The 21,665-nt window shown below is 41.1% G+C and overlaps 1 protein-coding gene, 3 long non-coding RNA genes and 1 pseudogene across 14 annotated transcripts; 1 reads left to right on the top strand and 4 right to left on the bottom strand.

The window, feature by feature from the left end:
- Positions 1–308: 308 nt before the first annotated feature.
- LOC136184405 (uncharacterized) lies at positions 309–21,589 on the bottom strand. Of its 11 annotated transcripts, XM_065971298.1 has the most exons (8): positions 3,409–3,451; positions 3,248–3,334; positions 2,916–3,200; positions 2,798–2,862; positions 977–2,756; positions 884–918; positions 504–838; positions 309–448 (listed from the first exon to the last, which is right to left on the bottom strand). In XM_065971298.1, the coding sequence occupies exons 3-7, from the start codon at positions 3,035–3,037 to the stop codon at positions 537–539; spliced, it is 2,304 nt and encodes a 767-aa protein (XP_065827370.1). In that variant the 5' UTR covers positions 3,038–3,200; positions 3,248–3,334; positions 3,409–3,451; the 3' UTR covers positions 309–448; positions 504–536. The 11 variants fall into 11 exon arrangements, 3 of the variants coding, with proteins under 3 accessions (XP_065827370.1, XP_065827379.1, XP_065827395.1); XR_010669350.1 differs by lacking the exons at positions 309–448; positions 504–838; positions 884–918; ... (3 more) ...; positions 3,248–3,334; positions 3,409–3,451 and adding exons at positions 15,258–15,593; positions 15,651–15,687; positions 15,748–16,079; ... (2 more) ...; positions 18,048–18,112; positions 18,167–18,471; XR_010669351.1 differs by lacking the exons at positions 309–448; positions 504–838; positions 884–918; ... (3 more) ...; positions 3,248–3,334; positions 3,409–3,451 and adding exons at positions 15,258–15,593; positions 15,651–15,687; positions 15,742–16,079; ... (2 more) ...; positions 18,048–18,112; positions 18,167–18,471.
- LOC136184575 (uncharacterized) lies at positions 9,333–10,471 on the bottom strand. The gene is made up of 4 exons (XR_010669382.1): positions 10,313–10,471; positions 9,874–9,920; positions 9,639–9,812; positions 9,333–9,407 (listed from the first exon to the last, which is right to left on the bottom strand). It is a non-coding gene; the product is annotated as an uncharacterized lncRNA (long non-coding RNA).
- Positions 10,769–13,697, bottom strand: LOC136184559 (UDP-N-acetylglucosamine--peptide N-acetylglucosaminyltransferase 110 kDa subunit-like; annotated as a pseudogene).
- Positions 13,487–13,895, top strand: LOC136184570 (uncharacterized). Its single transcript, XR_010669379.1, has 3 exons — positions 13,487–13,605; positions 13,661–13,742; positions 13,795–13,895. It is a non-coding gene; the product is annotated as an uncharacterized lncRNA (long non-coding RNA).
- LOC136184588 (uncharacterized) lies at positions 13,764–14,785 on the bottom strand. The gene is made up of 4 exons (XR_010669384.1): positions 14,669–14,785; positions 14,488–14,617; positions 14,006–14,436; positions 13,764–13,944 (listed from the first exon to the last, which is right to left on the bottom strand). It is a non-coding gene; the product is annotated as an uncharacterized lncRNA (long non-coding RNA).
- Positions 21,590–21,665: the final 76 nt, after the last annotated feature.

A 21,665-nucleotide genomic window follows, 5' to 3' on the forward strand; every position in this document is an offset into this window, starting at 1 on the left:
TCAGACAAAAAGCAGAGAAAGTAGTAGCAGAAGAATATTTATTTAAAGAATTTCTTACATGAGTCAGATTTAGAGTTTTACATATAGATTTATGACAGGAATGAATTTTAATGAGCTAGGCTTATGCAATATGTGTCAGCTGTTGCTACGAAAACAATGCAGGGACAAAGGCACGAACTGTGAAGTACACGTAGAATATTTACAGCATGGAAGCTGCTGTACAGTAGCCAAAAAGAAACCAGTGATTTCATCTCACTATTGACTAATGGCAAGGCTTGGACGCTTGGTAGGAGATGACTTGTCGATAATGAGGTGACTAAGCAATTCTGTATTTCACAGTCGTCAAGATTCTAGTGATGCAAAATAAAACTAAATTCAAACACCGTTTTTCAGCAACAGACGATACCAGCAAAACGCACAGATATTCCAGCTACGAGACTACATATACCTAGAAACAAGACATAATAATTAATTAAAACAAAAAACGATTACCATAGCCATACTTGTACTACAATTGACGAGGAGAAAGTGAGCAGTTAGTTTACATCGTCAGGATTACATTTGAATATTTCCCTTATCACTGTACCATAGTCTTCCTCCTTCAGAGCAAGTATGAGCATTCGTTTCGTAGCCTTCTCATGATGCCTTTCTGCCCATGCATCCAGCATCGCTTGGGCCCGACTTCGGTTGTTTTCTTCTTCTCCAAAGCCCTTCAATTCATCGTCTTTAAACTTCGGGTTTGGCCCAAGAACCTCTCCAACGTGCTTCCAGTTATCTCTTATCTTTTTAGCCACAGCACGTCGTTCTTCTTTAGATGTAACCCCATTAAGATCCAACCCTAGCGCCGAATGTAGAATAGCCCTGTTGGAATAACCAAACTTACCGTCAGCCTGATCAACTTCTGATAAAGATATCATCCTTATAACAAAACAGACCATCAACATCTTATGATCAACATAAATATTTCAAATCTGACCTTGGAACTGCTCCAAGCCACAGCTTCATGCAATCAAGCTCATCCTTATTCAGCTGAATCAGACTGCTTCTGTCAGTTCGCAGGGTCCACATCGTCGTTTCCATGGAAAAGCTCTCTTCCTCTTTTTCCATTGGAGCGAAGCTTTTCAACGGAGAAGAACCATCTCGGATTTTCTTCACTTGGCAATAAAATTCCTCCTGCAATCCCGCCATGCCTCGTTGTTTTGCATCATTCACGTTCTTGATAAGCCACTCGCGCAATTGGTTGCAACGCGAGGAAAGATTGGCCATATGTTCTTCCATCAATGGCTTCTTTTCATCAACAGAGAAAACTGTAAGACTGACGAAATTTCTGGAGCCTTGGTAGAGAAATTCTGCGTTTACGCCGTGCGACAACGGGAAAATCAGTCTATTTCTCTTCAACGGCACGTCAGCGGACGATAGGCGATAATCTCGAATGAGACGAGTAGTCAAACGAAAGAAGAGCGCTTCCGGGAAGAACAAGACGTCCTTAGCATAGACAATAAGAGGAAATGAAAAAGACATTTTCTGAATAAACGCTTGGCTGTATTTTGTTTCCTGCGTGAAATCGTCCTGTAGAAAGCAAGGAGCGTAGTAGCCTTTGTCTTCTGATCCTTCTTTCTTTTCTATGAGAACGTCAAAATGACAAAGGATGCTTTTTGCTGATGCATAGTCTCGCTCTTTCACTTCAGCTTGGCTCAGCAAACAGTTTACCAATTTAAGAGAAAGTAAGCCAGAATCAACGGCTACATCCCAGTCGCCCTCAAGTCTGACTGGGAGATCTGATTTTGAATGTGCTGAACCAACAAATGAAGCCAAGAGTTTGAACAGCCAATCAGAATCGTGGAAGACGATTTTCTGAAGCCGAGGAACGTCTGGGAAATAGTAAACTGCACCTACATGAGTTAGATGCAACAGGGCCTCTTCCAATTCTCTGTCATCGGAAATGTAACATTTCTCTGCGACTTGTTTTACTACCTCGAGCGTCGATACAGAGCGTCCTATGATTTTCGCAAGTTTCCCCATTACGACTTCAAATTTCAGCCAGCGTGCTGGTTGCTCAGCCTGTTTCGTCCAGTAGTCATCCGTCATTGCGTCAACTCGACTTCTAATTTCCTTGGCAGTGGTATCTTCCTTACGTGTGCCGGACGTTTTGTTCTCGACGAGAAAAAATGTCAGTCCCGATGAAGGTCGAACGAAATGACATTGACAGGCTTGCCTTTGAAATAAATCTCTGACATAATCATTGTTTTCTCTAATGAAATCAACGATGGACGTTTCGCCTTTTGCGCATCGAGCTGCGGCTTCTTCGGCTTCCCAGCGGTGAGTTGCAACGCGAAAAATCGCCGGATATTCTACTCCTTCCGCCTCTCCAAGATATGCACCACCCTCCTGCTCTGCTGCAGGATGAGCAATGTGCACGGAAGAAGCCCAATGCTTGAGGAAATCACCGTTTGTCTCCATTCGGCAAAGCTTCTGTGTAATTGCATGAATACTCTCGCCTTCTAATTTTCGGTAAGTGGACTTTGCTTTATCGGTGAGAAGCTTTGCACCATTGAAAACAAGCATATAGACGGAAAGAGCGCCGGGAGGCATCAGAGCCACATGAGACGCCAGAAACGGTTCTTGCCCCCCGAGATCGCAGATCGTCATCAAAGTCACCTTGTTCTCTTCGCCGAATAAAGCGTCATCGTTTATTATAGCTTGTATTTCGTCAAGGAACTCTTCGGTCAGCTCCTCTTCTTCGCCGTGGCTAGAGCCTGAAAAGAGGTTAGAGCGCGCTAGACTCAATGTTACAAACCTTCCGTGAATTGAGTAGAACCACCAGATGACGGCAGACTGTGAAGAACTCGCGACTCTCTCTCTCTAACACCACAAGCAACCAACTACATTCTAATTAATTATCTAAGCAATAATACCGTTTAGTGCTTGCGTCATCCGTATGAGCATTTCCAAAAGATGTGTTTAGCTTCTCTTTGAACTCTTCAAAATCCAATAGCTTCCACTTCCCAGTATCAGTACCGGCATGGGATTTCATCATGGTGATAGCCTTGCTGAGGTCTAGACCACAGGTGCTGGGCTGTTCTTCAAACTTCTGACCGAATAGAAGTCGAACAAGACATGTTTTTCCAACTCCGTCTTGCCCGATCACATTAAGACGAACTCGAGCAACTTTCACCACGCCGTTCTTCAGATGAGAAGCCCTAAATATAATTTTAGGTAGGCAATCTCTACATAAAATTCGTCTTACGGTCTATTCGTGTGTTCCAACGTGAAACAACACCCAAATTAATTCGAGTAGGACTAAGCAATCTCTATACAGAATTCGTCTTACACGCTATTCGTGTGTTCCAACGTGAAACAAGACACAATTAATTTGAGTAGGTAATCTCTAGTTAGAATTCGTCTTACTTCCTATTCGTGTGTTCCAACGTGAAACAAGACACAAATTAATTTGAGCAGGTAATCTCTATATAGAATTCGTCTTACTCGCTATTCGTGTGTTCCAACGTGAAACAAGACACAAATTAATTTGAGTAGGTAATCTCTATATAGAATTCGTCTTACGCGCTATTCGTGTGTTCCAACGTGAAAAAAGACGGAAATTAATTTGAGTAGGCAATCTCTATATAGAATTCGTCTTACATCCTATTCGTGTGTTCCAACGTGAAACAAGACACAAATTAATTTGAGTAGGAAATCTCTATATAGAATTCGTCTTACATCCTATTCGTGTGTTCCAACGTGAAACAAGACACAAAGTAAATTGAGTAGGCAATCTCTATATAGAATTCGTCTTACACGCTATTCGTGTGTTCCAACGTGAAACAAGACACAATAATTTGGGTAGGTAATCTCTATTTAGAATTCGTCTTACCTCCTATTCGTGTGTTCCAACGTGAAACAAGACACAAATTAATTTAAGCAGGTAATCTCTATATAGAATTCGTCTTACTCGCTATTCGTGTGTTCCAACGTGAAACAAGACACAAATTAAATTGAGTAGGTAATCTCTATATAGAATTCGTCTTACGCGCTATTCGTGTGTTCCAACGTGAAACAAGACGGAAATTAATTTGAGTAGGCAATCTCTATATAGAATTCGTCTTACGCGCTATTCGTGTGTTCCAACGTGAAACAAGACGGAAATTAATTTGAGTAGGCAATCTCTATATAGAATTCGTCTTACATCCTATTCGTGTGTTCCAACGTGAAACAAGACACAAAGTAAATTGAGTAGGCAATCTCTATATAGAATTCGTCTTACATGCTATTCGTGTGTTCCAACGTGAAACAAGACACAATAATTTGGGTAGGTAATCTCTATTTAGAATTCGTCTTACCTCCTATTCGTGTGTTCCAACGTGAAACAAGACACAAATTAATTTGAGCAGGTAATCTCTATATAGAATTCGTCTTACTCGCTATTCGTGTGTTCCAACGTGAAACAAGACACAAATTAATTTGAGTAGGTAATCTCTATATAGAATTCGTCTTACGCGCTATTCGTGTGTTCCAACGTGAAACAAGACGGAAATTAATTTGAGTAGGCAATCTCTATATAGAATTCGTCTTACGCGCTATTCGTGTGTTCCAACGTGAAACAAGACGGAAATTAATTTGAGTAGGCAATCTCTATATAGAATTCGTCTTACGCGCTATTCGTGTGTTCCAACGTGAAACAAGACACAAATTAATTTGAGTAGGAAATCTCTATATAGAATTCGCCTTACATCCTATTCGTGTGTTCCAACGTGAAACAAGACACAAAGTAATTTGAGTAGCAAATCTCTATATAGAATTCGTCTTACATCCTATTCGTGTGTTCCAACGTGAAACAAGACACAAATTAATTTGAGTAGGTAATCTCTATATAGAATTCGTCTTACTCGCTATTCGTGTGTTCCAACGTGAAACAAGACACAAATTAATTTGAGTAGGTAATCTCTATATAGAATTCGTCTTACTCGCTATTCGTGTGTTCCAACGTGAAACAAGACACAAATTAATTTGAGTAGGCAATCTCTATATAGAATTCGTCTTACGGGCTATTCGTGTGTTCCAACGTGAAACAAGACACAAATTAATTTGAGCAGGTAATCTCTATATAGAATTCGTCTTACTCGCTATTCGTGTGTTCCAACGTGAAACAAGACACAAATTAATTTGAGTAGGCAATCTCTCTATAGAATTCGTCTTACATGCTATTCGTGTGTTCCAACGTGAAACAAGACACAAATTAATTTGAGAAGAAAATCTCTATATAGAATTCGTCTTACATCCTATTCGTGTGTTCCAACGTGAAACAAGACACAAATTAATTTGAGTAGCAAATCTCTATATAGAATTCGTCTTACATCCTATTCGTGTGTTCCAACGTGAAACAAAACACAATTAATTTGAGTAGGCAATCTCTATTTAGAATTCGTCCTACTTCCTATTCGTGTGTTCCAACGTGAAACAAGACACAAATTAATTTGAATAGGCAATCTCTCTATAGAATTCGTCTTACTTCCTATTCGTGTGTTCCAACGTGAAACAAAACACAAATTAATTTGAGGAGGCAATCTCTCTATAGAATTCGTCTTACGCGCTATTCGTGTGTTCCAACGCGAAACAAGACGAAATTAATTTGAGTAGGCAATCTCAAAATAGATTTCGTCTTACAAGCTATTCGTGTTTTTCAACGTGAAACAAGACACAAATTAATTTGAGTAGGCAATTTCTATATAGAATTCGTCTTACCTCCTATTCGTGTGTTCCAACGTGAAGCAAGACACAAATTAATTTGAGTAGGCAATCTCTATATAGAATTCGTCTTACATGCTATTCGTGTGTTCCAACGTGAAACAAGACACAAATTAATTTGAGTAGGCAATTTCTATATAGAATTTGTCTTACCTCCTATTCGTGTGTTCCAACGTGAAACAAGACACAAATTAATTTTAGTAGGCAATCTCTATATAGAATTGGTCTTACCTCCTATTCGTGTGTTCCAACGTGAAACAAGACACAAATTAATTTGAGTAGGCAATCTCTATATAGAATTCGTCTTACCTCCTATTTGTGTGTTCCAACGTGAAACAAGACACAAATTAATTTGAGTAGGTAATCTCTATATAGAATTCGTCTTACTCGCTATTCGTGTGTTCCAACGTGAAACAAGACGGAAATTAATTTGAGTAGGCAATCTCTATATAGAATTCGTCTTACGCGCTATTCGTGTGTTCCAACGTGAAACAAGACACAAATTAATTTGAGTAGGAAATCTCTATATAGAATTCGTCTTACATCCTATTTGTGTGTTCCAACGTGAAACAAGACACAAAGTAATTTGAGTAGCAAATCTCTATATAGAATTCGTCTTACATCCTATTCGTGTGTTCCAACGTGAAACAAGACACAAATTAATTTGAGTAGGTAATCTCTATATAGAATTCGTCTTACTCGCTATTCGTGTGTTCCAACGTGAAACAAGACACAAATTAATTTGAGTAGGTAATCTCTATATAGAATTCGTCTTACTCGCTATTCGTGTGTTCCAACGTGAAACAAGACACAAATTAATTTGAGTAGGCAATCTCTATATAGAATTCGTCTTACGGGCTATTCGTGTGTTCCAACGTGAAACAAGACACAAATTAATTTGAGCAGGTAATCTCTATATAGAATTCGTCTTACTCGCTATTCGTGTGTTCCAACGTGAAACAAGACACAAATTAATTTGAGTAGGCAATCTCTCTATAGAATTCGTCTTACATGCTATTCGTGTGTTCCAACGTGAAACAAGACACAAATTAATTTGAGTAGCAAATCTCTATATAGAATTCGTCTTACATCCTATTCGTGTGTTCCAACGTGAAACAAGACACAAAGTAATTTGAGTAGCAAATCTCTATATAGAATTCGTCTTACATCCTATTCGTGTGTTCCAACGTGAAACAAGACACAAATTAATTTGAGTAGCAAATCTCTATATAGAATTCGTCTTACATCCTATTCGTGTGTTCCAACGTGAAACAAAACACAATTAATTTGAGTAGGCAATCTCTATTTAGAATTCGTCCTACTTCCTATTCGTGTGTTCCAACGTGAAACAAGACACAAATTAATTTGAGTAGGCAATCTCTCTATAGAATTCGTCTTACTTCCTATTCGTGTGTTCCAACGTGAAACAAAACACAAATTAATTTGAGGAGGCAATCTCTATATAGAATTCGTCTTACCTCCTATTTGTGTGTTCCAACGTGAAACAAGACACAAATTAATTTGAGTAGGTAATCTCTATATAGAATTCGTCTTACTCGCTATTCGTGTGTTCCAACGTGAAGCAAGACGGAAATTAATTTGAGTAGGCAATCTCTATATAGAATTCGTCTTACGCGCTATTCGTGTGTTCCAACGTGAAACAAGACACAAATTAATTTGAGTAGGAAATCTCTATATAGAATTCGTCTTACATCCTATTCGTGTGTTCCAACGTGAAACAAGACACAAAGTAATTTGAGTAGCAAATCTCTATATAGAATTCGTCTTACATCCTATTCGTGTGTTCCAACGTGAAACAAGACACAAAGTAATTTGAGTAGCAAATCTCTATATAGAATTCGTCTTACATCCTATTCGTGTGTTCCAACGTGAAACAAGACACAAATTAATTTGAGCAGGTAATCTCTATATAGAATTCGTCTTACGCGCTATTCGTGTGTTCCAACGTGAAACAAGACGGAAATTAATTTGAGTAGGTAATCTCTATATAGAATTCGTCTTACTCGCTATTCGTGTGTTCCAACGTGAAACAATACGGAAATTAATTTTAGTAGGCAATCTCTATATAGAATTCGTCTTACGCGCTATTCGTGTGTTCCAACGCAAAACAAGATACAAATTAATTTGAGTTGGAAATCTCTATATAGAATTCGTCTTACGGGCTATTCGTGTGTTCCAACGTGAAACAAGACACAAATTAATTTGAGCAGGTAATCTCTATATAGAATTCGTCTTACTCGCTATTCGTGTGTTCCAACGTGAAACAAGACACAATTAATTTGAGTAGGTAATCTCTATTTAGAATTCGTCTTACTTCCTATTCGTGTGTTCCAACGTGAAACAAGACACAAATTAATTTGAGCAGGTAATCTCTATATAGAATTCGTCTTACGCGCTATTCGTGTGTTCCAACGTGAAACAAGACGGAAATTAATTTGAGTAGGTAATCTCTATATAGAATTCGTCTTACTCGCTATTCGTGTGTTCCAACGTGAAACAAGACGGAAATTAATTTGAGTAGGCAATCTCTATATAGAATTCGTCTTACGCGCTATTCGTGTGTTCCAACGCAAAACAAGATACAAATTAATTTGAGTAGGAAATCTCTATATAGAATTCGTCTTACACGCTATTCGTGTGTTCCAACGTGAAACAAGACACAAATTAATTTGAGTAGGTAATCTCTATATAGAATTCGTCTTACTCGCTATTCGTGTGTTCCAACGTGAAACAAGACACAAATTAATTTGAGTAGGCAATCTCTATATAGAATTCGTCTTACGGGCTATTCGTGTGTTCCAACGTGAAACAAGACACAAATTAATTTGAGCAGGTAATCTCTATATAGAATTCGTCTTACGGGCTATTCGTGTGTTCCAACGTGAAACAAGACACAAATTAATTTGAGTAGGCAATCTCTATATAGAATTCGTCTTACATGCTATTCGTGTGTTCCAACGTGAAACAAGACACAAATTAATTTGAGTAGCAAATCTCTATATAGAATTCGTCTTACATCCTATTCGTGTGTTCCAACGTGAAACAAGACACAAAGTAATTTGAGTAGCAAATCTCTATATAGAATTCGTCTTACATCCTATTCGTGTGTTCCAACGTGAAACAAGACACAAATTAATTTGAGTAGCAAATCTCTATATAGAATTCGTCTTACATCCTATTCGTGTGTTCCAACGTGAAACAAAACACAATTAATTTGAGTAGGCAATCTCTATTTAGAATTCGTCCTACTTCCTATTCGTGTGTTCCAACGTGAAACAAGACACAAATTAATTTGAGTAGGCAATCTCTCTATAGAATTCGTCTTACTTCCTATTCGTGTGTTCCAACGTGAAACAAAACACAAATTAATTTGAGGAGGCAATCTCTCTATAGAATTCGTCTTACGCGCTATTCGTGTGTTCCAACGCGAAACAAGACGAAATTAATTTGAGTAGGCAATCTCAAAATAGATTTCGTCTTACAAGCTATTCGTGTTTTCCAACGTGAAACAAGACACAAATTAATTTGAGTAGGCAATTTCTATATAGAATTCATCTTACCTCCTATTCGTGTGTTCCAACGTGAAGCAAGACACAAATTAATTTGAGTAGGCAATCTCTATATAGAATTCGTCTTACATGCTATTCGTGTGTTCCAACGTGAAACAAGACACAAATTAATTTGAGTAGGCAATTTATATATAGAATTTGTCTTACCTCCTATTCGTGTGTTCCAACGTGAAACAAGACACAAATTAATTTGAGTAGGCAATCTCTATATAGAATTCGTCTTACCTCCTATTTGTGTGTTCCAACGTGAAACAAGACACAAATTAATTTGAGTAGGCAATCTCTATGTAGAATTCGTCTTACCGTCTATTCGTGTGTTCCAACGTGAAACAAGACACAAATTAATTTGAGTAGGTAATCTCTATATAGAATTCGTCTTACGCGCTATTTGTGTGTTCCAACGTGAAACAAGACACAAATTAATTTGAGTAGGCAATCTTTATGTACAGCAAGGGCCAGCGTTACCTCGGTTTGTCTCTTTATTTAAAAAAGTAAGTCACGAATCTCAGCGCGCAACTTTACAATCATGCAGTCTTACCCATCCATTTTTCAAATTAATTAGAGTGCGCAACTTTGGCAGGAAAACTGCAAATTTAATTTTTTCTGTAAGTATTTTATCATAGAAACGATTCAGAGTAAGTAATTTTAATGATCAGCCGAAGAATTCCAGTAATTTGCTTGCAACTACAGCTAGGCAAGAAACGAGGCCCAAAATCTATCCGGAAGCTTTTATGCAGTCCTCTTTGCATCCATGCCAAATTAAAACTTCAAGTTGCATCCGCGGAGTGCAAATATTTTACGTCAACAAAGATGGCGCCATACCCGAACGGATAGGCATGCAATATTACTACTTTGTGGTACTGTAACGCCTTTGTTATCGCTTGCCATAAGGGACGAGACGCCAGTGAGATCAGGTGACAGCAAAGTTGATTTGTTCATGTATTGTACAGTATTAGAAATAGTAACTAAGAGCCTACCGTATGCGAAATCAGCGCCCTCAGTCTTTGTTCGCGTCGCTGTCTTCCAGCTCAAGAGAACCACGTAAGGACCCCACGTAAGGAACGCAAGCAAACAATATGTAAATATGTAACTACGGACGCATGCTCGACCGTACGCAAGCATACGCAAGCACTTGCGCAAGCAGGGTTGTACGAACAGGTCCCTGGAAAAATTGTAACATATACCGCACTAGTGCGGCCAATTTTTCTGTTGCGACATTTCGCCGAGCTTCTGACTTTACCTGAGTCTGTATGGCCGGGTGTTTTGTTCTCAGGGCGCTCTTCTATTTCCTAAATAGAAAGACGTTCAAACGCAAATTGGTAATTGTATTAATTAAGAAGGCAAAGAGATTCCGGCAGTCATTCGAAAGGCATCTTCAGGGAGAAAAGGGAAAGTATTAGTGGGTTCTCCGATTCTTTATGTACAAAAAACATTTACACGATGTGGTCAGGAGGAAGACCGCTCGCGTGTCGGTGCCACATCTTCAGCAGCAATTCTTCGAGATCGTGCGTGAACGTTTTGACGTTGAATAGCGGTGACGTCACTCTCGCTTTTCGCACTTTCGCCTTGAGTGCTTCGAGCCTGCACATAGACGAAATCGGGTTACCCGGGCAACAACGCACGCGCATTACAAAACCCCGCGTAACCTACTTTTCGCGATCCAAGCCATATTCGCACGCTATGTCCTCGTAGTCGCGCGCCGACTTGGCGATGAGCTGAGGAAAGCCGAGAGCGGTCAGCTGAGACGCAGCGACGCGCGACGCCAGAGTCTGCTCCGGCAACGTAACCATAGGAGTGCCCGCCCACAAAACATCCATCGCTACAAAAGAGAGAGAAAAATGTATATACGCATATATTTCTATTTATTTACCTGTTGTGTGCCCATTGCAAAGAGGCGTATCTAAACAGATATCGGCTAATTTTCCGCGACGCACGTGCTCTTCCTTCGGCGCGACAGCCGAAAAAACGACGCGATTCGCGTCGACGCCTGCCGCCGCGACCGTCGCCAGCACATTTGCCTCGCCGGCGGCGGGAAATCGGAGGAGCCACAGGACGCTATGGGGCACGCGTTTCAATATATTAATCCACATTTCCATCGTCGCCGGATTGATCTTGTAGAGCTGATTGAAATTGCAATAGACGATCGCCTCGTCGGGCAGGCCGTAATGCGCGCGCGTCGTCAACGGATGAAAGGGAACGCGATCTTCGCCGCTGAGCATGCGCGCCGTCAAACCTAAATTGACTCCCGTCGCCGCCGGCGGAACGACGCCGACCGACGACGTCACTTCGATACGGGGGACGCCGTTCGACGACGAGGCGGCGACGGCGGCGGAAGATGTAGAGGTGACCCAGTGCTTCATTTTCGCTTCCGTGACGTCTTCGCCGGAGTCCTCTTGGAGCAGATGCGGAAACATGTTCGCGTGATCGCCGATGAAGAACGTTCGCGGCATGTAGGCGAGTTTTTCGGAGTACTGCTCGCAAAGTTCGATTGGTGACGTCACTCGATCCGTGATGATGTAGTCCATGAAGGGAGCGCCGCTTGTGCCTGGATATCCAAGCCACATGACCTGAGAAAAAATCATAAAATCATAAATTGAATTATAAATCAATTAGATGATACAGCAGTCACATAATAAAACTTATAAAGGGGCCTGCCTCTCTCTATTGATTCATAGTGCTATCTTATTTTCACAAATGAACTACAGTAATCTTATATAAGGGAGCCCGCCCTACATTGATTTACTACTCCTCCCTTGCTTCAGAGCAAATATTTCATTTCTTGCACCCTTCGTGTATCCGTTCAGATTGATGAGAACGTGGATGCCATGAGCGTGAACGAGATCTGCAGCCTTGCCTGCATTTGGCTCCTGCAAAAAAGATAATCATTTTATTCAAATACGATTATTATTATTAGTAGTAGTATACCTGAGAAAGATCAATGAAGTGATTCACTTCCTTCACATTGGACCGAAATTGAGAGCCGTCGCTAGGCGACAATGCGTAGCAGAAAACCTTGCACACAAATTTCACTACTACGTGTATAAAATCTGCGTTTTTCTTTTCTTTACCTCCACGCGACATCGATTGTGACTAGACGGCACACTCTGCATCAAATGAGACGTCGGATGATTACAGAAGTCTGACGACATGTATCCGATTCTCTGACGGCCTCCGGACGCTTTCAAATCGACGGGATACCTATGCGGATTCTTGTGGAAAATCTTGACCTAAGAGAAAGACACGTAGAAGGCATTTTTTCTATGCCGTTCACTCCGGCAGACCTTGTCCAAGGAGAGCGAGGCGTGGCGCGACGCAATGGCTTTGCGCACGGCGTGAGAGAGCGGATAGAGCATGCTGTAATGAGGATGCACGGAGGGAAGACGATTCTTGCGCAACTGATGGCTTATAATGGCACCAATTTGCCTCATTCGATTATCATAATCACTCCAATCGCAAATAATCTAAAAGAAACAATTCAAAAATTAAAATTAAAATAATTGCATCCCTTATACCTGAAGACAGTGAGCGAGATTGCAAAATGCGTCCGGAAAATCGGGTTTCAACTTCAAAGCCATCTTTTGCCTCCGGGATGTTTCCAGAATCCTTCAAATGAACGCATTAGAAGAAGAGAAATCCCCATCTGAACGTCGTCTTGCCTTGTGCAGAGAAGCGAGATTGCTGTGAGCGTCGGCGAACGCCGGGTTGATTTGTATGGCTCTCGTGTAGCACTGCAAGGCCCCATTCAAGTCCTGCATCTCTTTCAGCAGATTTCCCATGTTGCTGTAGGCGTCCGCAAAACCGGGCGCAATCCTAAAACAAAAATGAAGACAAACCCCACGTTTTCATATATTTTTTCAACGTGATAGCAGCGTAGATAGCGGCGTCTCTGTAGTGAGGCCGAGTTGAATTCACTCGCTCTATAGCAGTTGGATTTCGCAGAAAACGAAAGACTTCCAATACATGCCTATTCTCATTTCGTCCGAAGATCTGTGACGGGCGGTTACGTGTACAGAGGCTGTCAATTTCCTTCGTTGCGCGGAAAATACATTTACGGCGACTATCAGAACGGGTGAGACACACGTTCAGTCGGTTGGTGGTAATGGTTCGTTTCATGGCAACTTTTTCAGGCGACTTTTCATGTCGGAAGAGAACCACATCACTGGCAAATGGACGAACAAGAGAATATGCCTGGGAGGCAAGGATCTGTGCCACAGCGGAGTGACCGGAAATTTGGGCTCAAATATTCTGTCGTTTGGAGAGGATGACGCCGGTATTTCTACTACCCTTTTCCCTCCTTTCTAAGCCCACTTTACCTGATAATCCAGGAGAACTGTACGTGATGGCTGTTTCAAAGTCGAGTCCAGCAAAACCCTTGGGAACAGTATTCCAGATAGTAGACCCTTCAAGGTATGTAAGAAAAACGCGCAAGGATACACAGTGTACTTACGTCACCTATCAGCCGAGCTAGTCCAGACGAGTGTTCAAAGTACAGGTCAGTGCAAGTCGGACAGCAAAATTCACCAGATAAAGATTGTTTGGGGACCGCATCTCCTTCGCCGACTCCGTCTCCCACGCCGTCGCCGTGCTCAAACGATGACGGACCTGGTAACTAAAATTATACATGTACTAATTCAATTTTAATTTCTTTGTTCTCCTAAGAATGTCCTTGCCTCCAAAGAGAGTTGCTCGTGCGCGACTACTGCAACAAAAGCTACAGCTATCGTAAGGGGAAAAAAAACGCTCGAAGGGCGAAAACGTGACTGTCCTATTTCCGCAGAAATGCGAGTACTCATTGCACGAACGAAACTCCTGCCGAATAATTCCCGTCTCGTCACGGCGACACTCATCGAGATTTTTTACGGTCTCGACAACTATCGTTCGCGATTGCACAAAGAAATTCAATACTTGATATTGCCCTCGGCGACTCGCTGCCGATGTCCACGCTTCATATCCGCTCGCGACTACATCGTCATGGGTGAAACGGATCCGTACGGACGGCCCGTCGTGTGTGCCGACAGTCTGGCGAAATTGTGGCGAGAGCGCGAATGGCGAAGAAGGATAGCGAGAAATCGGCAGAATCCCCAATGTCAACACTACTATACTAAAAACTAGTAAAGGAATTTTACCGCTGAAAAACTAAAAAAAAGCGTACTGTATCTACGTTGTAAGAATGACCACGCCCTCTTAGGCGTTTGTTTGATCTTTGTCTCATCGACTCTCAACTCGAACGGATCTGTTTCTGTCGAGCTCAAACAACGGCTTTCGCGTTCGCTCGAAGCGACCTGAAAGTGCAGTTTACTCTTGGAGATGTCGAGGCGATAGTTCGGGCTCACGTCTCGCCACGACGTCGTTTTCGTTCGATCCTCTGCACACTGTGTTGTATAGTTTCTCCACTGATGCGCTTGAAACGACTCCAGGACTCTGGAGGAATCTGCGGAGTCGAAAACACGAGTTAACGTTAGCGCGCGACTTTCATGTGGGCGTGTCTCTTAAATTTCGCTTTTTTCGCGCTTCTCCTTCTCCAATTTCGCGTCTTGCTGTCAGTCACGTTGACGCAGCTAGAACATTAGACAACTACGAGATAAAATACAAAATTCTCAAAATAGATTTTCGACAAGAGTTTTCACGTAACGAAACCTCACATATGATTTTCCTTTTTTTACATTTTGCTCAGGTATTCACCAAACTTCATAAAAGCATGGAAGAAGACGAGTGGTAAGCAGGAAATGACCTCCCTCAGTCGAGTCAGACAAAAACAGAGAAAGTAGTAGCGGAAAAATATTTATTTACGTCATTTAAATTCTTTTATTTATTAGCGTTTGTCAAAATAACTCAAAAATCTTTATGGGAGACGTGGGTCACAGGGTCAGTGCATCGAGAACTCGGATTCAGATTTAGATTAATTTAGGATTTTGGAGTTGTACATATAGATTTATGACAGGAATAAAACTAATGAGCTAGCCTTATGCAATATGTGTCAGCTGTTGCTACGAAAATAATGCAGGGACAAAGGCATGAAATATACAGCAGCTGTACATGTAATCACTACTAGTAACTGATACCTGCAACGCGCAACTCTTCAATTTCGTTCTCCCCAGCTATCTTCTTTGATCCTGTAGCCAAAAAGAAACCAGTGATTTCATCTCACTATTGACAAATGGCAAGGCTTGGACGCTTGGTAGGAGATGACTTGATAATGAGGTGACTAAACAATTCTGTATTTCACAGTCGTCAAGATTCTAGTGATGCACAGTAAAACTAAAATAAAACAAATTCAAACATTTTTCAGCAACAAACGATACCAGCAAAACGCACAGATATTCCAGCCACGCGGGTACGAGACTACATATACCTAGAAACAAGACATAATAATTAATTAAAACGAAAACAATTACCATAGCCATACTTGTACCATAAAAATTGACGAGGAGAAAGTGAGCAGTTAGTTTACATCGTCAGGATTACATTTGAATATTTCTTTTATCGCTGTACCATAGTCTTCCTCCTTCAGAGCAAGTATGAGCATTCGTTTTGTAGCTTTTTCATGATGCCTTTCTGCCCATGCATCCAGCATCGTTTGGGCCCGACTTCGATTGTTTTCCTCCTCTCCAAAGCCCTTCAATTCATCGTCTTTAAACTTCGGGTTTGGCCCAAGAACCTCTCCAACGTGCTTCCAGTTATCTCTTATCTTTTTGGCCACAGCACGTCGTTCTTCTTTAGATGTAACCCCATTAAGATCCAATCCTAGCGCCAAATGCAGAACAGCCCTGTTAGAATGACCAAAAGATGAGACTTACCGTCAGCCTGATCAACTTCTGATAAAGATATTATCCTTGTAACAAAACAGACTACCGTCAACATCATAGGATCAACAAGAATATTTCAAATCCGACCTTGGAATTGCTCCAAACCACAGCTTCATGCAATCGAGCTCGTCGTCTTTTAGCGGATTGGCTCCATCGGTCAGCGGCGTCCACATTGTCGTTTCCATCGAAAAGCCTTCTACTGGAGCGAAGCTTTTCAACGCTGCAGAACTGTCTTCGATTTTCTTCACTTGGCAATAGAACTCCGCCTGCAATCCCGCCATGCCTCGTTGTTTTGCGTCATTCACGTTATCGATAAGCCACTCGCGCAATTCGATGCAACGCAAGGAAAGATCAGTCATCTGCTTCTTCGTCAGTGGCTTCTTTTCATCAACAGAGAAAACTGTAAGACTGACAAAATTTCTGGAGCCTTGGTAGAGAAATTCAGCGTTTACGCCGTGCGACAATGGAAAAATCAGTCTATTTCTTTTCAGCGGCACTTCGGCGGACGATAGACTGTAATCTCGAATAAGACGAGTAGCCAAACGAAAGAAGAGTGCTTCGGGGAAGAACAAGACGTCCTTGGCATAGACAATAAGTGGACATGAAAATGACGTTTTCTGAATAAACGCTTGGCTGTATTTTGTTTCCTGCGTGAAATCGTCCTGTAGAAAGCAAGGAGCGTAGTAGCCTTTGTCTTCTGATCCTTCTTTCTTTTCTATGAGAACGTCAAAATGACAAAGTATGCCTTTTGCGAATGCGTAGTCCCGCTCTTTCACGTCGGTTTGGCTCAGCAAACAATTTACCAACTTAAGAGAAAGAACGCCAGAATCAACGGCTACATCCCAGTCCTCCTCAAGTCTGACTGGGAGATCTGATTTTGAATGTGCTGAACCAACAAATGAAGCCAAGAGCTTGAACAGCCAATCGGAATCGTGAAAGACAATTTTCTGAAGCCGAGGAACGTCTGGGAAATAGTAAACCGCACCCACATGAGTTAGATGCAACAGGGCCTCTTCCAATTCTCTGTCATCGGAAATGTAACATTTCTCTGCGACTTGTTTTACTACCTCGAGCGTTGATACAGAGCGTCCTATGATTTTCGCAAGTTTCCCCATTACGACTTCAAATTTCAGCCAGCGTGCTGGTTGCTCAGCCTGTTTCTTCCAGTAGTCATCCGTCATTCCGTCAACTCGACTTCTAATTTCCTTGGCAGTGGGATCTTCCCTACGTGTACCGGACGTCTTGTTCTCAACGAGGAAAAACCCGAGTCCCGATGAAGGTCGAACGAAATGACATTGACAGGCTTGCCTTCGAAATAAATCTCTGAGATAATCATTGTTTTCTCTAATGAAATCATCGACGGACGTTTCGCCTTTTGCGCATCGAGCTGCGGCTTCTTCGGCTTCCCAGCGGTGAGTTGCAACGCGAAAAATCGCCGGATATTCTACTCCTTCCGCCTCTCCAAGATATGCACCACCCTGCTGCTCTGCTGCAGGATGAGCAATGTGCACGGAAGAAGCCCAATGCTTGAGGAAATCACCGTTTGTCTCCATTCGGCAAAGCTTCTGTTTAATTGCATGAACACTCTCGCCTTCTAATTTTCGGTAAGTGGACTTTGCTTTATCGGTGAGAAGCTTTGCACCATTGAAAACAAGCATATAGACGGAAAGAGCGCCGGGAGGCATCAGAGCCACATGAGACGCCAGAAACGGTTCTTGCCCCCCGAGATCGCAGATCGTCATCAAAGTCACCTTGTTCCCAACACCGAATAAAGCTTCATCGTTTATTATAGCTTGTATTTCGTCAAGGTACTCTTCGGTCAGCTTTTCGCCGTGGAAAGAGCCTGAAAAGAGGATTTAACGCAGGCTAAAGCGCGCTAGACTCAATGTTACAAACAGTTACAAACCTTCTGTGAATTGAGTAGAACCACCAGATGACGGCAGACTGTAAAGAAGTCGCGACTCTCTCTCTCTAACACCACAAGCAACCAACTACATTCTAATTAATTATCTTAAGCAATAATACCGTTTAGTGCCTGCTTCATCCGTACGAGCATTTCCAAAAGTTGTGTTTAGCTTCTCTTTGTACTCTTCACCATCCAATAGCTTCCACTTCCCAGTATCAGTACCGGCATGGGATTTCATCATGGTGATAGCCTTGCTGAGGTCTAGACCACAGGTGCTGGGCTGTTCTTCAAACTTCTGACCGAATAGAAGTCGAACAAGACATGTTTTTCCAACTCCGTCTTGCCCGATCACATTAAGACGAACTCGAGCAACCTTCACCACGCCCTTCTTCAGATGAGAAGCCCTAATTATAATTTTAGGTAGGCAATCTTTATATGGAATTCGTCTTACTGTCTAATCGTGTGTTCCAACGTGAAACAAGACACAAATTAATTTGAGTAGGCAATCTCTATATAGAATTCGTCTTACCGTCTATTCGTGTGTTCCAACGTGAAACAAGACACAAATTAATTTGAGTAGGCAATCTCTATATAGAATTCGTCTTACAGTCTATTCGTGTGTTCCAACGTGAAACAAGACACAAATTAATTTGAGTAGGCAATCTCTATATAGAATTCGTCTTACAGGCTATTCGTGTGTTCCAACGTGAAACAAGACACAAATTAATTTGAGTAGGCAATCTCTATATAGAATTCGTCTTACCGTCTATTCGTGTGTTCCAACGTGAAAGAAGACACAAATTAATTTGAGTAGGCAATCTCTATATAGAATTCGTCTTACCTCCTATTCGTGTGTTCCAACGTGAAACAAGACACAAATTAATTTGAGTAGGCAATCTCTATATAGAATTCGTCTTACAGGCTATTCGTGTGTTCCAACGTGAAACAAGACACAAATTAATTTGAGTAGGCAATCTCTATATAGAATTCGTCTTACTCGCTATTCGTGTGTTCCAACGTGAAACAAGACACAAATTAATTTGAGTAGGCAATCTCTATATAGAATTCGTCTTACAGGCTATTCGTGTGTTCCAACGTGAAACAAGACACAAATTAATTTGAGTAGGCAATCTCTATATAGAATTCGTCTTACAGGCTATTCGTGTGTTCCAACGTGAAACAAGACACAAATTAATTTGAGTAGGCAATCTCTATATAGAATTCGTCTTACAGGCTATTCGTGTGTTCCAACGTGAAACAAGACACAAATTAATTTGAGTAGGCAATCTCTATATAGAATTCGTCTTACTCGCTATTCGTGTGTTCCAACGTGAAACAAGACACAAATTAATTTGAGAAGGCAATCTCTATATAGAATTCGTCTTACGTGCTATTCGTGTGTTCCAACGTGAAACAAGACACAAATTAATTTGAGTAGGCAATCTCTATATAGAATTCGTCTTACAAGCTATTCGTGTGTTCCAACGTGAAACAAGACACAAATTAATTTGAGTAGGCAATCTCTATATAGAATTCGTCTTACGTGCTATTCGTGTGTTCCAACGTGAAACAAGACACAAATTAATTTGAGTAGGCAATCTCTATATAGAATTCGTCTTACGTGCTATTCGTGTGTTCCAACGTGAAACAAGACACAAATTAATTTGAGTAGGCAATCTCTATATAGAATTCGTCTTACCGTCTATTCGTGTGTTCCAACGTGAAACAAGACACAAATTAATTTGAGTAGGCAATCTCTATATAGAATTCGTCTTACAGGCTATTCGTGTGTTCCAACGTGAAACAAGACACAAATTAATTTGAGTAGGCAATCTCTATATAGAATTCGTCTTACAAGCTATTCGTGTGTTCCAACGTGAAACAAGACACAAATTAATTTGAGTAGGCAATCTCTATATAGAATTCGTCTTACCTCCTATTCGTGTGTTCCAACGTGAAACAAGACACAAATTAATTTGAGTAGGCAATCTCTATATAGAATTCGTCTTACTCGCTATTCGTGTGTTCCAACGTGAAACAAGACACAAATTAATTTGAGTAGGCAATCTCTATATAGAATTCGTCTTACTCGCTATTCGTGTGTTCCAACGTGAAACAAGACACAAATTAATTTGAGTAGGCAATCTCTATATAGAATTCGTCTTACTCGCTATTCGTGTGTTCCAACGTGAAACAAGACACAAATTAATTTGAGTAGGCAATCTCTATATAGAATTCGTCTTACAGGCTATTCGTGTGTTCCAACGTGAAACAAGACACAAATTAATTTGAGTAGGCAATCTCTATATAGAATTCGTCTTACGTGCTATTCGTGTGTTCCAACGTGAAACAAGACACAAATTAATTTGAGTAGGCAATCTCTATATAGAATTCGTCTTACAGGCTATTCGTGTGTTCCAACGTGAAACAAGACACAAATTAATTTGAGTAGGCAATCTCTATATAGAATTCGTCTTACCCGCTATTCGTGTGTTCCAACGTGAAACAAGACACAAATTAATTTGAGTAGGCAATCTCTATATAGAATTCGTCTTACTCGCTATTCGTGTGTTCCAACGTGAAACAAGACACAAATTAATTTGAGTAGGCAATCTCTATATAGAATTCGTCTTACATGCTATTCGTGTGTTCCAACGTGAAACAAGACACAAATTAATTTGAGTAGGCAATCTCTATATAGAATTCGTCTTACAAGCTATTCGTGTGTTCCAACGTGAAACAAGACACAAATTAATTTGAGTAGGCAATCTCTATATAGAATTCGTCTTACCTCCTATTCGTGTGTTCCAACGTGAAACAAGACGCAAATTAATTTGAGTAGGCAATCTTCATGTACAGCAAGGGCCAGCGTTACCTCGGTTTGTCTCTTTATTTAAAAAAGTAAGTCACGCATCTCAGCGCGCAACTTTACAATCATGCAGTCTTACCCATCCATTTTTCAAATTAATTAGAGTGCGCAACTTTGGCAGGAAAACTGCAATTTTAATTTTTTCTGTAAGTATTTTATCACAGAAACGATTCAGAGTAAGTAATTTTAATGATCAGCGGAAGAATTCCAGTAATTTGCTTGCAACTACAGCTAGGCAAGAACCGAGGCCCAAAATCTATCCGGAAGCTTTTATGCAGTCCTCTTTGCATCCATGCCAAATTAAAACTTCAAGTTGCATCCGCGGATTGCATTACGTCAACAAAGATGGCGCCATACCCCAACGGATAGACATGCGATATTACTACTTTGTAGTACTGTAACGCCTTTGTTATCGCTTGCCATAAGGGACGAGACGTCAGTAAGGTCAGGTGACAGCAAAGTTGATTTGTTCATGTATTGTACAGTATTAAGAAATAGTAACTAAGAGCCTACCGTATGCGAAATCAGCGCCCTCAGTCTTTGTTCGTGTCGCCGTCCTCCAGCTCAAGAGAATTGAACCCCACGTAAGGACACGACGTAAGGACCCCACGTAAGGAAACGCAAGCAAACAATATGTAAATATGTAACTACGGACGCATGCTCGACCGTACGCAAGCATACGCAAGCTTACGCAAGCAGCACTTACGCAAGCAGGGTTGCACTGAAGTGCGCTAAGAACAGGTCCCTGG

The sequence above is a fragment of the Oscarella lobularis genome, chromosome 1, assembly GCF_947507565.1.
Source record: "Oscarella lobularis chromosome 1, ooOscLobu1.1, whole genome shotgun sequence".
Classification (NCBI taxonomy): Eukaryota; Metazoa; Porifera; class Homoscleromorpha; order Homosclerophorida; family Oscarellidae; genus Oscarella; species Oscarella lobularis.